General features: G+C 41.1%; 1 protein-coding gene across 1 annotated transcript; it reads right to left on the bottom strand.

Annotated features, from left to right (window-relative positions):
* Positions 1-8,532: 8,532 nt before the first annotated feature.
* LOC143718545 (uncharacterized) lies at positions 8,533-10,746 on the bottom strand. Its single transcript, XM_077209564.1, has 6 exons — positions 10,720-10,746; positions 9,305-9,490; positions 9,132-9,193; positions 8,955-9,046; positions 8,733-8,851; positions 8,533-8,618 (listed from the first exon to the last, which is right to left on the bottom strand). Exons 1-6 carry the CDS (start codon positions 10,744-10,746, stop codon positions 8,547-8,549), a joined length of 558 nt encoding a protein of 185 aa, XP_077065679.1. The 3' UTR covers positions 8,533-8,546.
* Positions 10,747-15,671: the final 4,925 nt, after the last annotated feature.

The raw sequence follows: 15,671 nt of genomic DNA, 5'->3' as shown, positions 1-15,671 counted from the left end.
AGTGAATTAATCAAAACTAGCTTTATCTGGACAATAACTTTATTCTAGATCTGCTGTAAAGCCTAAACAATCTCTGTTACTGTAATTTCCTATTATCACTGTAAAGCTGCTTTGAAACAAAATCTACATTGTTAAACGCGCTATATGAATGAAGGTGACTTGACTAGATACATTTTACATTTAATGCTTTGGAACAATTTATGTGGATGCAATAAGTGCATATGGATATGAATACCAGACCCATAAAACAGCTAAGACTAACCTCACTTTCAATTTGTACAGAGGGAGCAGTTTTCCGAATGTCTTCAAAGAAAATTTTAAATGGCCCTAATTTTGAAAGAAGAACAAAAACATTCTTTCCTTCCCAGGCTTCTCTTGGGTTCAAGTTTCCCCCTTTCCGTTGTTCGGCTCTGATGTTTCTCCTCCACACATTGTCCCCAACTTTGAAAGTTGTGAGAGGTTTCTTCAGTCTTTTTTCTACCGTTTCATGGCTTTTTCTAATGTTCCCCTTAACATCCATTAAAATTTTACTTAAATTAAGAGTGGACTCTGTAACCTCCTCAATGGACACTGTGTCCTCCACAGTCTTGTCAATCTGAAAAGAAAGTTCTCATCTTGGTTAGTATATTGAAACATGTAAGTGATAGTTAACATCTGGACTTTTTTTTTTTTTTTTTACTTTTGAAACAGTTACCCTGTAGTGCTCTGCAATTTGAGAGGGATAACGTGCCTCTCTCCCAAACATTAAAAAAAATGGCGAGTATTTGGTTGTCATTTGAACTTTTGTTCGTAAACCAAACATGATTGCGTCCAGGTGCCTGTCCCATTCTTTTGGCTGGTCTTTCACCAGTTTGCAGAGAGCTCTGTATCAATACAGTATATTATTACATATGACAACCTTTCAATTTTAAAACATTTAACACTTGCACCATGCTCTTTTATTTTATACATTTTAAATGCATTATATTTTAAATGCATAAATCTAAAACATTATAAATATATTTACTTCTTAGAATGACTCTTAGATATGCCATTCCATGTTGGAACTAAGCTGACCTCCAGTGTGCGTCCTGGGAATCAAACACATTACCTTAATACCTTTCTTCATCTGCTAAACTACAGCAATGTACACAGCTGACTTATGCAGCAGCCAAACAAGGGCAACAACCCCATTGGCAACTTTTAATTACAATCAGAATACAATATTTAAAACCCACCTCTGGATCGTTCCATTCATTCTTTCCATGAGTCCGTTGGTCTGCGGGTGGTACGGGGCGCAGAGGGACCTTTCAATGTTCAGCACCTTGCAGACATGTGCATTGAGCTGCAATTATAAAATAAAGATGTTGAAAGTGACAAGGACAACACTTCATGAGATCAGTGTATTTATGTAAATGTTTGCACGTAAACTAACCTCGTTAACAAACTCTTTTCCTTGGTCGGACTTCAGTCTGACTTCTTTCGCTGTTTTTGTTTTCAATGGGTATGCCTGGGGCCACTTTGTAAGGTAGTCAATTATAACGCAGATGTACTGGTTTCCATTAGTGGTAACTGCGAGCTTGCCTATCAGGTCCATGCCAATCAACTCAAAGGGTTGTGTAACCTAGTAAATTACAAAACACCCACATTAAGCCATATACCATACTTTAGTAATATTTTGAACATCATCAACATCATTAGGCCTACAGTTTGTCTCTTACTTATAATTTTCATATTTCAGTATTCAATTTTCTGTTTAATGTGCATGTACATATATAGAGCTTATTTCTGTAGCTTCCTTATGCTGTAGTATTCATAATTAGTTATTTAGGGTTCTGATAGAAAAAAAAAAAGAAAAAAAACATACCACAATAGGCGTGTACTCAGTCTCCTTTTTTTATTGAGGATCTGCTGGCCTGACATGGTCCACACTGCTTCACCTTGCCAAAGCATACAACATTTAAATAGTAAATAAAGAGAAGACAAATAATGCACTACGTATGAATCCACTTCAATGGGACATCAGTAAATACATGATTAAACAATCCTGGAATCAACATCATAACATAAAATATTAAAGTGAAGTAAACTTCTACAATATAACTATCAATATTACTTTTACAATATCAGTAGATGCCTTACCCATGTGTCCATATCATCTGACATGCCAGGCCAATAAAATCTTCTGCTGATGGCATCTCTGGTCTTCTTTTGGCCAGTATGAGCTCCATGGCTGCTGGCATGGAGTCTTTGAAAACCTGCCTGTTGTGCTCCACAGACAAATTTTTCTTTTATTTCTGATGGAGTGCCTTTGTGGCGTTTGTAAACCAGTTCACCATCTAAGAAAAAAAAATCTATTGGACTTTTGTAAATTAACCTCACTGACACTAATGTGACTCACACTTCACCCGACACCTATATTTCTATCAAATCAATCTTACCTTCAATGTCAAATGTGTTTGCTCTTTTTCTAAAAGTGTTTTTTTCTGTCTTTGTGAATCCTTCAGGGTATTTTCCAGTGCTCTTGTAATTTGTCTATAAATGGAAGGGTCCATGTCAATCAATAAACTAAGCAAACAGTCACAATAGATAAGCACAACTAATAGTACGTTGACTATAAGGATGAGCTCTCCTCCGCCCTTAAAAACTTTCCTAACGAAGCAGATGCAGATGCTCTTCAATCACAAAATAATCAAATAATTAATTAATCAAAATCAGATTCACCTTATTGGCCAAGTACCTTGGGTTTGTATGTGCAATGAATTTGTCTTGGTATACTAATGTTTCCAATAGTATCAGTCAAGGGATGATATCATAATAAGATTATTTCAGATGAGAATCATCTGAGAATCATTTATGAGATCATCATAAAAAATACCATTAAAGCTTCACATAGGGACCTAGTGCGTTTTGTTTGACTATTTATTGAATCCAAGTAGGCCTAGTAACTCAATATAATTTGTCATATCTAACCGAAATAACAAGAAGTAGGCTTTTCCTTTAGCCTATTTTTGTTTATGGTATTTCCCTAAACAAACATTATCAATAAAGGCCACATTTGGTGTCTTTTTCCCCCGGCCTCTCTCCGCGTCTAGTTTAGTGACGTCATTGGCGTGCACACGAGGGGAGTCAGATTCTGGCAGGGAAAAACAACCGCAATGTTGGAAACTGCGCAATGTATTATTTTTGTAATGGAGAGGAACGTTCCTGTATACTGTGCAATTGTTGAATAAAAAATAAATAAAAAAAGATTCTGGCAGGGATTCGAAATTCGGCACAACACCGGGGCTCTCTTTCTCTGCCTGTTCTTATGCGCCCTGTCTTTGATCTAAATAATTCGTTGTTACGACGACTTTGTTCCCTCGTTTTAATAAATCGTGGACACGTTGAACTAATTCCCTCCCTCGTTTTGATTTAACGAATGACAACGTGGCCACAATATAGTAAAACGAGGGAACAAATTAGTATAACGTGCTGAGGTATTATTAATTTGTGGCCACTTAACAATATTCACAAAAATATAGGTCTTTAGCATTCACTATATAATTAATAGTATCAAACTGTTTTTCTTACCTGTGAAGATAGCTCTTCAGTGAAGGCCGACTAGTGTGTTCTCATACAGCTTTTTATTACTTTTGCAAAGAAATTGCCGTTTTTTAATAAGCTGGAAAAAATTCCGACTTTAAACAAATACCCATTTAAATGCTTAGGATGTTGCGTTGTGAGAATGTACAGGGATACTTTAGATTTAAAAACTGTCTCTCGTTAGGCAATGTTTTTTCAGTCAAATCATAAAATTTCCTATTGATTCAATAGAACGCGTGAGCTCACTAGGGAATACCAATATGGCGGCGCGGTGGCTTCACTGTTTATGACATCATGAGCTATCCAGTCATTCTATATAGATCAGTGGCTTGAACACATTTTAATCGTCTTTAATACATGATTCCGAAGGATAGATTAAAAGACCCGGTCATTTTTTTAAATAAATACAAATTCGGGCTGAAGCCCCGAATGCCCATGTCTAACGACGCGCCTGATTCTGATGCTTGGTTGTGTGAAGCTAAAAAGTTATCTTGCTTGTGAAACAAAAAGTATTTAAACAATTAATTTTAATCATGCCTGCAAGCAGCATAATGCCAAAAAAAGAAACGATACAGAAAAGGAAGGAGAAGGAGCGCCAGGAAACAGCCAAGAGTAGCAAATCGCTAAATACATAGTTAAAACCAGGTACCAGAAGCAAAACCCAAGAGAGAACAGATAACTCAGACGTTGAAAGTGTTACACCAGAGAGAGCAGTTGAAATCTCTAAAACGACAACTGAAAGACAAAAGGAAGTAAAGTTGTATTTTGAAGTAGAAGACCCTTTTTTGTAATAATTGTATTAAGTTGCTGTATTTTTGTATTTTGTAAATCATTTTTGCAGTGATTTTTTCAGTAAAATTAACAAAATAGCAGCAACCGCCCTCTTCAGTTTAGAGTGAATATTTGTGTTGATTTTAAAGTGTTATGTATTCTGATAACACCAAAATAATTAAAATGATGTAGCGCCTTGTGCAAAAATAAACAAATTATTAGTAAAACACGCCCCTCTGCTTGATGCAGTTATTTAGGTTATTCTAAATATATACTTGATTGAAACTAGTAGCATAGAAAACATGCACATTGTGGCATGGTTTCCTTTGCTGCTCTATAAACCTAGTGAATACTATAGAATAAAATTAATTAACTTTTTAAGTCAGAGTTGTGTTAATATATATACTTTTTTGTTTAAAAAAGTAAAAAAATACGTAATTATGAGAAGTGCCCTTTTTTTCACTTGAGCCCCTGCCCCTCAAAATGTCTGTGCACATCCCTGGTGGTGCACACCGATAATGAAAAGTGACAGTACCCGGCGGGCTGTAGAAGGTAGTTTTCTTATTCCCAGCGAAATAACAATACAACCTGTCTTTAAGAACGTCTTGATCGTCTCGGATACTACAACTCTCCTGGCCTCTCTCTCCTTCTTTTCATGGCGTTTCTGGTACCGATTTGTTTTTTTTTCCCTGACATTTTTTAGTCAGTCAGTCTCCTGCTCTTCCACCAAGTTCATCGTTAACTTCAGGCAGCTGCTGCCTCAACTCTGATTGGTTCTGTTCACGAGCTGGGGTGGGACTTACAATTTTATTGGGTCCATCTGATGTTGAGAGTGAGAGGAGGAGTGAAAAAAGCGCAGGCAAGCCGAACAGTTCTCGCTTCTCGCAGTGGATCTGACACCTGCGAGATCAATTATGGATATCGCGGGATTCACGGGATTCACGCTCGTGCACAGTGTTGCTAATAAACTGGATGTAATTTAAGTTCTGTTACTTTTATATGAAAATAAATATAATGAACAAGACACCCAAAGTACTTTCCAAACTCCATTCCAAATAAGTGTTTATCAATAATTTTTTCTTTAATACAGACATAGGCTATGTGTTTTTTTATATATAATAAAATGACATTGCATAACCCATAGAGATCGCACTGTCCGAGAGTTTGGGAATATTCACACATAACATATACACATGAAACATGATATCCGAGTTTTAAAATCAAACTTTTTAAAAGTGAACAATACATCACGGTTGTTCAAACCAATCAACATTAAGCTATGTCGTCAGCAAGTCGTTTCCCATCATGCTTTTTATAAGTGCAGCAACTGCGCGCGACTGCAGAATCCGACACGTGCGCCTTGCGCTCGCGAGAGCTTTTTGACCCACGTCAGCATGACACCAGAGCAAGGCGGACCGCTCTCGGACACATTTCTAACCGGCATGCGTTACGCGCTGATCACCGGTGATCGGTTCTGCGCAGATTTTGCTCATCTCAAACAAGCCTAGTAATACATACTTTAGATCGGACTAAACCATTTTTAGAGAGGTAAGAGAAGCAGATATTTGGAAAAAGATATTTAACCAAATTGCATGTTTTTGTGGTTTTCATTTAATCTAATATAAATATTAGAATTACTTATACAACAGGGGCCTATATAGTATAACTGCTGGATTTTGTCCAGCATTGGACATTTAGCATTTTGTTATAATTGTCACCACCTTTCACTCCACTAGCGACAGCCCTACCAATCACACACAGGAATCTATTGTTAAGCATCTCCCTCTTTTTGGAGGTGATCTGTGATTGGTTCTTCACACAGATCAAGAGCAACACTGCTTCAATGAAAATCCAGAGAGAAAGAGAAAGTGTAGAGGGCCCGATATAATGGCACACAACACCTGGAGATCATGAGAGACTGTTTTGATGATTCTCAGTGAGACTGTGCTGAGGTGTAGGGCTCCTTCATCATTCTCACCTGCTTAGGGTGTATGAGGCTCAGGGACTGTTGTGTGAGCAGGAACAGAAGGTGAGCCAACAAGCACTCATGCAGAGGTTGATTCGAGCCACATTAGCAGTGAGTTGCTCTGAGATAACATATCAGACACACATACATGTGTGCCAAATCTGTCCTATTTTTCAATGTTCCATATAAATACAGTGTAGGGTGTAACAGTACATAGAAGTCACGGTTCGGTAGGCCTACATACCTCGGTTTTGGGGTCACAGTTCGATATAACAGGAAAAAGCAACGAATCCCCAATGCTAGGTTTCTTTTCATCTATTTCAATCTATTTTTATGAGCACCCATTGTTTATTTGCCATTTGTGCAATGTGTGTACGTTGTTATATTATTACACTTGTTGTTTCCCTGCATTTTTCAGGATTACGCACCTTTGGCATGAAATCTGGATAGCAGTCACAAACATCTTATTTCATGTTGTTTCTTTATTCTCTTTTATACGTTAGATTCATGTATTAATGTCTTTATATATTGGTAACACTTCACAATAAGGCTTCATTAGTTAAAGGATTAGTTCACCTAAAATGAAAATTTCCTAATAATTTACTCGCCCCAATGCCATCCAAGATATCCATGTCTTTATTTCCTCAGTGGAAGAGAAATTAATCGTTTTTAAGTTTTTAAGTCCAAATCAATGCAGTTTCAAAGGTCTTTGTAGTGCTTGAAAATGCTGTGCACGATCGCAGCTGAGGAGGAGGGGCATATCTAGTGAAACTATAGGTCATTTTAAAAAAACAAACAAAAAAAACATTATATATATATAAATAAATATACACTTTTTAACTACAATTGTTCGGATTGAGCTGATCTGCAACGCGCCGGGAACTACGTCATCACGTTGAAAGGTCACGCTCGATGTCGCCGGCGTCTGTATTGTTACAAAGCGACCAATGCAATTTGAACTATCCTCCTTCACACAGTCGAGTGGGGCGGTACTTCCGCCGGCGCCGGCGACAACGGGCTATGGTCCTAAATTGAAAGATAGTCTACTTTACGGCTTTATTATCAAGTAAATGGGTGTGTGCGTTCGTGTCGGCGGCTGTCCATTTCCTAAAAGGGGTCGCACACCGGACGAGAAGCGCAGCGCCGCGTAGTGCCATGTCTTTTAAAATACGAACACATTACACTGCGTGAAAAGAGCTGTAATAGGGCATGTAAAACTACTGAGTACTCCTGTGTACTCCACAAATAAACGTGTGTGTACGGGAGTTTGCTGTCCCTTCACACAATCCCGAATACTCCTGGATATGTACCAAGTTTGGGGCACAGAGGGGAGCCACTAAGGGCCATCAGTTACCATGGTGAATAATCCCCCGGTCGGGGTCAATGCAAGGGAATATTAGCATTTCACACCTTTGGGACACAAGGCAGTGGCCTCCTTCAATTGGTCAGAGGTCTTACACAGGATTGGCTGCTCAATGCTTTGTCCCTCCTCTAAACCCCCACACTATTGGTCCAGTTTATGGCCTCATTTGGGTTTATTATTACTCATTATTAATATTTATTATCATTGGTGTTCATGGTTATAATGTCAAGACAATCAGAAAGACAAAGTTGAGTTTGTTATTTTATATTATTTGTAAATGACACTGGGCACATGACATATATATATATATACACACATTCAAAATTCTATAAATAAAAATACATTAGCACAGAATAAACTTTACTATTAGTCATACAATATATAACCCCATATAATTTATAAGGCCTGTGTATAATATATAGAAAACAATATAATATACAACTACTTTAGAATATATAAATAGTACAATATATAAATAATACAATTTATAAATAGATAACAATATGGAATTGTATAGAATATATAAATGCAGTATATATATAGAAAACTATATAGAATTATATATAATACAATCTATAAATAATACTGTATAATATAAATAATACTATATATAAAAAAACAACAGAATATTCAAATTATACTATAGAATAATATTTAGAAGCGTAATACTAAAATAATTCACAGGCCAGCTTCTGTGGTCTCCACCGCGACTCGATCTGCACCAACTCGTGCATGATGAGTTCCCAAGTACTTCTGGTCTGCTTCCAGTCTTTTTTGTAGCACCCCACACAGCGCAGACAAAACTGTACTGCGGGTTGGAGGCCGAACAACCCACACTGACTTTCCATCCAAGATATAGCATCCTCCTCTTCAGACATGTGGTCAACTGTTGTAGTCTTCCAGATAGCTGCCTCTTCCTCTTGTCTGGAGAACGCCAGTCCTGCTGCTCAGCAGCTGCAAAATAGGAGGGAAAAAAGTAATTAAACCACTGAAAATATCTAATTGGTTGGGATGGGAGCCTCTCCCAGGCTGAGTCTTTTACTGAGATTTATATTTATTTACACTTACTCTTCTTTTTCTTTGTCTCATGCGCACAATGATCCTGCTGTCCTCCATCTTGTCTTTGTTCTCATCTTGGGCCATCCTGTAACCCCTTCTAACAGTTTCAAAATACGTCTTGCAGGATGCTAGAGAGAGGGAAATAGTGAGGGGGGAGAATGTGTTTATTTATAACTAACTAGTCTATACACTTAAATAGTTGTAGCCTTGGGACATTCTCTTGTGACTTACCTTTAACAACAGCAGGATCTACGTCCGGTACAGCCATGGAGACGCCATTAAAAAGATAGGTTGTGACCTCGAGGTTGTGGGGGGAGGATAGACTGTTGAGCAGTAATTAAAGAAGGTTGATTAAAAATATAATTTAGAAGAAAGGACTGTTATGAAACAATAGTTTTAAAGATATACCTTGTCTGTGGGTCATATTTGTGTATGTTGTTTTCCCCATTGTGCAATCTCCGTACAGCTTCCTGTAAAAATCCAACATAGTAAGAGGGCTCAATTCAAATATATTAATAAATAAAGCACACAAAGTTAAGCTGACACCGCCAAATGTTTGTGACGGTCAGAAAATAACTTACCGCAACAGAATTATTCCCAGCTCTCTTTAATTTCTTTGAAGCAGGCTCCTCTTTTGCCTCTTTGAGCTCATTGATGTCAACCTGCACCCCAAAAATCTGGACACACTTGTGGTGGCAGCATGCATCCTGCACAATTTCCTCCTCGCCCCAAGTGAAAATGTACGGCTTCTGGAAGAGGCAGAGGAACTGGGGAGACACATGGCGCCAGTGAGAAACATGGGGGGAAACAGAGCATCAAGAGAAGCCTGTGCTGTTAGGGAGAGCTTTGCCACTTTCTTCACCTCCCCTGAGGGCAGTGTGTCCTGGCAGGACAGAATGGTGTGAAAAGACTTGTCATTACTGTTGACTGAAACCCTGTATACTTGTATTGTGTGTATGTGTTTATTTTTTATTTTTTTTCTGGTGTGAAGTATTGTACTGTAATAATGTTAAGTCCTGTGAAGTTTGGGTGATTTGTATTGAAAATATATAAAAAAAAAAATTAGTTTCCTTGTCAGCCCCCTCATTTGCGAGTATGAAAGTAACAACTACATGGTCATGTGGTCAATACACCAACAGGTCTCTACAGCACATCCCCCCATAATAGACTTAACTTAAACAGTATTGTAACACAGTAAAGATTTAAAGCAGCACTAAGAAAGATTTTTTACCTTAAAATAATGTTTCCAAAATCGTTTCAGTGGTTCATCAAGTCGTGACATGGTGAAATGCACTTATGCCACAGCTTTGCGGTCCTTTATCTGATATATCGACACTATATAAGATTGCCAGATCGGGTCGCGATTCTGAAGTTCTAATGAGATATAAGAAAACTACTAATTTGACTTGCTTTACGGTAAGCGTTACAATTGCTACAATTGCTCGTTTGTGATGTCGCAATACATCATACTTTCATAAAATCATGCATCATACTCTACCTTGTTTGTGGCCATTGTTGATTCCAAAGCTGGTGCTGGATAAACAGAGAGCATGTGCGTGCGCATAATTATTTACGACAGCAGTAATGGACAATTCCGCTTCCAACCTGTAGGGCGACCGCAGAGGAAAAGTTACTTGGTGCTGCTTTAACTTTGATTTTTTTCAACTTATTTTTCAACTTATTTTTTTCAACAAATTCAACTTACTTCATTACATAACCTAATACCTGTTAATAAAGTTCTTCATGCAAATCAAACAACCCTGCAATGTCTGCCTAATTCAAAGTTTTTAATGGGTTTAACATGTATAGCTAGAGAATGCCTTTACAAATACATGGATAAACTATTTGCTTTCTATCTGCATTTATTGGACAAAATTAGTGGCTTACCATCCACACCCATTACTCCTTTTTAAGTTTTTTTTCACGCCATTTTCTTTTTAAGGTTGTCCTTATAAAAAGGATGCGACGGGTCATAAATGATTTGGTGATTTTGTACTTCCAGAATCAGCTTCTCCTCATCCATGTCCGAAAAAATCTGACCTGTTGACTTCATGCCTGTCTCCGCCCATTATGACGTTTTTAAGGTGTAGTGCAGGGAAATATGATCCGCCGTGAGCATGGGGTATTTTATTTTGAAAATTAACGGATGTTTTATTTTGTTTCTGTGCTCGACTTCCTGCGGTGCTCTCCGGCATCCGGCAAAAATAGAAACTCTGCGTATCTGCTCCGGAGCTGGGACGTAGTCGGAACGCAGCCGTTCCAGCCGCAGTCAGTGAAAATACACACATTGACTTTAATGGAAACCTATTGACTCCGCCGCCGTTACGGAGCGGATCCGCAGCCGTCCCGCAGTTGGTGGAAATCCGGGGTTAGTCTCATAAGTAAGGGAAAGACTTAAGGTGCTTTATGCAACCGGGCACAGGTCTTTCACTTGAAAGAGATGAAATCACAGAATGGCAGGTTGTGGTCTCTGCCCAGGCACTGGTGTGCAAGGCTACGATGAGCTCTGTCCAGCTCAGGCGGCGCGGTTAACACCTGAGAACCAAGGGCATCAACCAGAAGCTGGGGGAAAATGTAGTCGGACAGGGTATGAATGACGGGGGTAAGCCCAGAATTCGAATATTTTGGCTCCGGCTGCGGCTCTCAAGGTCTGAGACTTTAGCCTTGAGCCACTTATTATCCTTCTAAAGCCTTTGAACGCGTAACCTCGACTTGTTCAAGCTGTTGACTAATTTCCGTAGTGCCAGACTCAAGATTACCAATGCGATGATCATGATCTGTCACAGTGAACTGAATGTTATCTAGCTTGGTTGCCAATCTTTCGAAAGATGTTTTGAAGTCTGTGGCGATCGAGGCTCTGAGATCGTCATGTAAAGCACTGATCTCGGCTAGCGTAATGCGAGGCACCCGGTGTATCGGTCTTTATCAACCTGTTTGCCCCTTCCTTTTTAAATTTCAAAAGTGATCGAAGTCACGAAACAGTTAATAAACAAATGCTGTCAGATGCCAACGAAAATACTGAGGTTTTAAACTAGTAAAAACTGAAAAGTTTCTTGAGTGGAGCGTTTGCTTATGCCGTGAGACTTATGCCAGTGCTTAACCGTCTCAGAGATTACGGACTTAAGTTGTAGCCCAGCAAGTCAATGGTAACAGCTAAAGAGACCACGTATTTATACACAAAAGAGCCTTTTGCAGAACGCTGGAGCCATGTGTGTCAGACAGCATTCAAAGAGCTCCTCAACAAGTTAGTGTCTGCTCCTGATCTTGGCTTCGCTGATCCTAAGCTGTCATATATATTACATAAGGATGCAAGCACGACAGGGTTGGACGCAGCCCTGTACCAAGAACAGAACAGGCAACCTCTGATCATTGCTTATGCGAGCCGAGGGCTGACTCAGGTAATCTAAATACCCAGCCCACAAGCTCTAATTTCTGGCTCTTAAATGGGCCATGGTCAGGGAATTCCATGATTATCTATATGGTAGATAACTGATAACAATCCATTAATTTACCGGCTCATGACTGCCAAGCTGGATGCAGCCTGCTGCTCTCTCTACTTTCACATTTGACATCAAGTGTAGGGCAGGTAAATAAAGACCCCATGGTAACCTAGAAGATGTTATTGAGAACATTTAAAAAAATATATAATTTTACTTCCAACTCAGGCTCATTAGAAAACCATACTTGTGGCAACATTTTTGCAAAACGCAAAATACGTTGCATCGTCCACGTTGTGTGATAGTTTCAAAGTAAAATGTCCAATGTGTGGCGCTAAAAGCAGATATGAAAGCCAGATGCAAACAATTACAGATCAACAGTGCTGGTGAGACACGAACACAAACCCCTCTTCTTGATGGAACGAACACCCGAATATTGCCGTTCCCATAGTAACTCATAGAATAGCTGGGGCCTTGCAGCTGAAAGCTTACCTGAATGCTGAATGTGTGTGAGTGTAGGCTATGTGTGTTAAAGGAGCCCAGGTGTGCTCTGTGAAGTATGCGCCCCTGTTATCCGCAGGCTGGATTTTTGGGGTTTACAAATCAGCCCATTAGAGCTCTCACTCTTCTCATCTAAAAATCCGCACACACAAAGGCTGTATAGAATAGGCTGTCTTTTTTTAGTCTCATGCAGAGAGGCGTCTTATTAATAATTTTGTGCAATGCTGTTTAGTGCAAAGTTGATGCAGGCATGAATATAACAAGATTGTGCTTGATATTAAAGTGCTGTAATATTGGTTCTTGTGGTTTTGGACCCACAGAAATATGTAATTCTGTCTTCTTCTTTTTTTTACTCACTTTGAATTCCAACTTCAAAATCTACAGATACCGATTAAGTAATTTAATTCTTACTAGTAAGAATGCAATTCCAGAGCTCTCTAATTCAATTATTATTAAGGTGATGTGTCCAAAGCGCTTAGCGCTAAGCGTGAAATAGTTGCTCAGCACCTCGTCAAGCTGCTGCAGTTTTAAAATTGTGGCGCTCCCATTAAAAACCATTTTTTTTAAAAAACGCTTTGGTGGACAAATTGTCACGGTATGGAGACACAGGAGAGGAAGAATTGATAGTGAACAGTGATTTATTGAAATACAACGGTGCAGGGATGAGGTGAGCAGGGCAGTGTAGTCCAAAGGGTGATCTTGGTGGAGATCAGAACAGAGGGCAGGAAGACGCTGGAGTCAGGGAGATAGTCCACATACCACAGACGAGGTTGGACAATGACCTAGAGACAGGGGAATAGTCCACATACCTGGATGCTCCGCTGTCCTCCTCTGGTCGGTTTGGTGACTCTGTTAATACTGTCATAGACAAATTTCAAGAAGAAAAGAAACAGTCTGCAGCTTTTCAGAAGTTCCTCCCACTTAAAATTCACGTATCAGGGACTGCTGGGCGGGGGCAGTCCCTGCCGTCGACAAGCTCCTTGCACAGGTCTCAGGAGAAACAGAGTGTCGCGTCTCGTGCCCCCCCTACTAAACAGTGGGACCAGACGCGTCAGTCTCAGGCGAAGTCTCCTAGTGGTAACACTGATCTGAGGACAGTTATTATGGCTAGGAAGGCTTAGTCTAAGAAGAAGTCCTGACGCCTCTGGCATGGATGCTGAGGGTAGTCCCTAGCGTGAGGGAAAGGAGTTCACCGCTTCAGACGGTGCCCATTCTCTCTCGGTGCCCTCAGGGGTCCTACCAACCCTGCCTTTATGCCGGGGCGTAGACGGTCCCAGCGAGCTTTTTCCTGAGGGACGCTCGCCCCCTCCGAGGAGGGGTCCAGAGCAGTTAAACCAGTCGTTCCCTGCCGGTGCGCCGTTACAGGGTGCTGCGTTTGCTGCTCAAAATATTCCAGAGGCCAGTCTCGAGAGACTGGTACCCTTAGTAGATTTTCTGGCAGAATGGAATAGTCTTCCAAGAGTATCTCAGTGGGTTCTGCAGTCGATAGAGAAAGGTTATGCTATCCAGTTCAGATTTCGTCCTCCTCGATTCAGCGGGGTCCTGCCCACCTTGGTGGGCCCTGAGCAGGCTCTGGTAATGGAACAAGAGGTGAAAACGCTCCTGCAAAAGGAGGCTATAGAACGGGTTCCTCCTCCCAGCAGAAAGTCAGGTTTTTACAGCCGATATTTCATCGTTCCAAAGAAAGATGGGGGGTTGCGTCCAATTTTAGATCTGCGGCTGTTAAATCGCTCAGTGGGGAAGCTCAAGTTCAAGATGCTCACTATCAAGCAGATTGTGTCACAAATCAGGTCTGAGGACTGGTTTGTCACGATAGATCTAAAGGACGCATACCTCCACATTTCCATCTTTCCACAACACAGGAAGTTCCTAAAGGGTTCGCTTTCGGGGGCGAAGCGTACCAATATCGGGTTGTTCCATTCGGTCTGGCTTTATCACCCCGCACATTCACGGAATGCATGGATGCAGCGTTAGTTCCACTGCGCCTCCAGGGCACTCGTATCCTGAATTATATTGACGATTGGTTGATTTTAGCTCAATCAGAGCATCAGGCGGTTTGGCATCGAGATGTCGTTCTCGCTCACATCAGGAGGTTGGGGCTGAGGCTGAACTCCAAGTAAAGCGTGCTATCTCCATCACAGAGAACCTCTTTCCTTGGGGTTATATGGGATTCGACGATGATGCTGGCGAGTGAGTGGTCGCCCAGCCCAATGTCTGTGGCAGGACCATCATCTCTCGTGGCATATAAACTGTCTTTAAATGCTGGCGGTGTTTCAGGCCCTGAAACACTTCCTCCCAGACCTGAGGGGCCATCATGTGCTTGTTCGGTCAGACAACACAACTGTGGTCTCTTATATAAACCATCAAGGGGGTCTGCGTTCCCGCCCGTTATACAAGCTGGCTCGCCAGATCCTCCTATGGACCCAGGGGAAGCTACTTTCATTGAGGGCAATTTATATCCCAGGGTATCTAAATCAGGGGGCAGACATCCTGTCAAGACGGGGCCGAGGCCCGGGGAGTGGAGACTCCACCCCGAGGTGGTGGAGCTCCTGTGGGAGAGTTTTGGTCGTGCCGAGGTGGACCTATTCGCTTCCAGGGAGACATCACACTGTCCACTGTGGTTCTCCCTCAGCCATCCAGCCCGTCTGGGGTTGGACGCTATGGTGCAGGCGTGGCCGAGGTCACGTCTGTACGTTTTTCCCCTGATTGCTCTGCTCCCAGGAGTTCTGGAGAGGGTTCGCCGGGACGGGGTCAGTGTACTGTTGTTAGCCCCGTACTGGCCGGCCCGAGTATGGTTTGCGGACCTAGTTTCTCTCCTCGACGGCTCTCCTCTGGAGATTCCGATCAGGAGGGACCTACTCTCTCAGGCGAGTGGGTTGATCCTTCCCCGCCCAGAACTATGTAAACTGTGGGCTTGGCCTCTGAGGGGGCCCAGCTCGTAAGTTCAGGTCTCTCAACCGAGGTTGTCGAGACCATCCTTCACTCCAGAGCTCCTTCCACGAGGAAGTTA

This window comes from Siphateles boraxobius, unplaced genomic scaffold (assembly GCF_051911475.1).
Source record: "Siphateles boraxobius isolate OS27281-9 unplaced genomic scaffold, OSU_SipBor_1 61, whole genome shotgun sequence".
NCBI classification, from domain to species: domain Eukaryota; kingdom Metazoa; phylum Chordata; class Actinopteri; order Cypriniformes; family Leuciscidae; genus Siphateles; species Siphateles boraxobius.
Note: the sequence above shows the minus strand (reverse complement) of the source record. Positions and strands in the feature narration are given on the sequence as shown.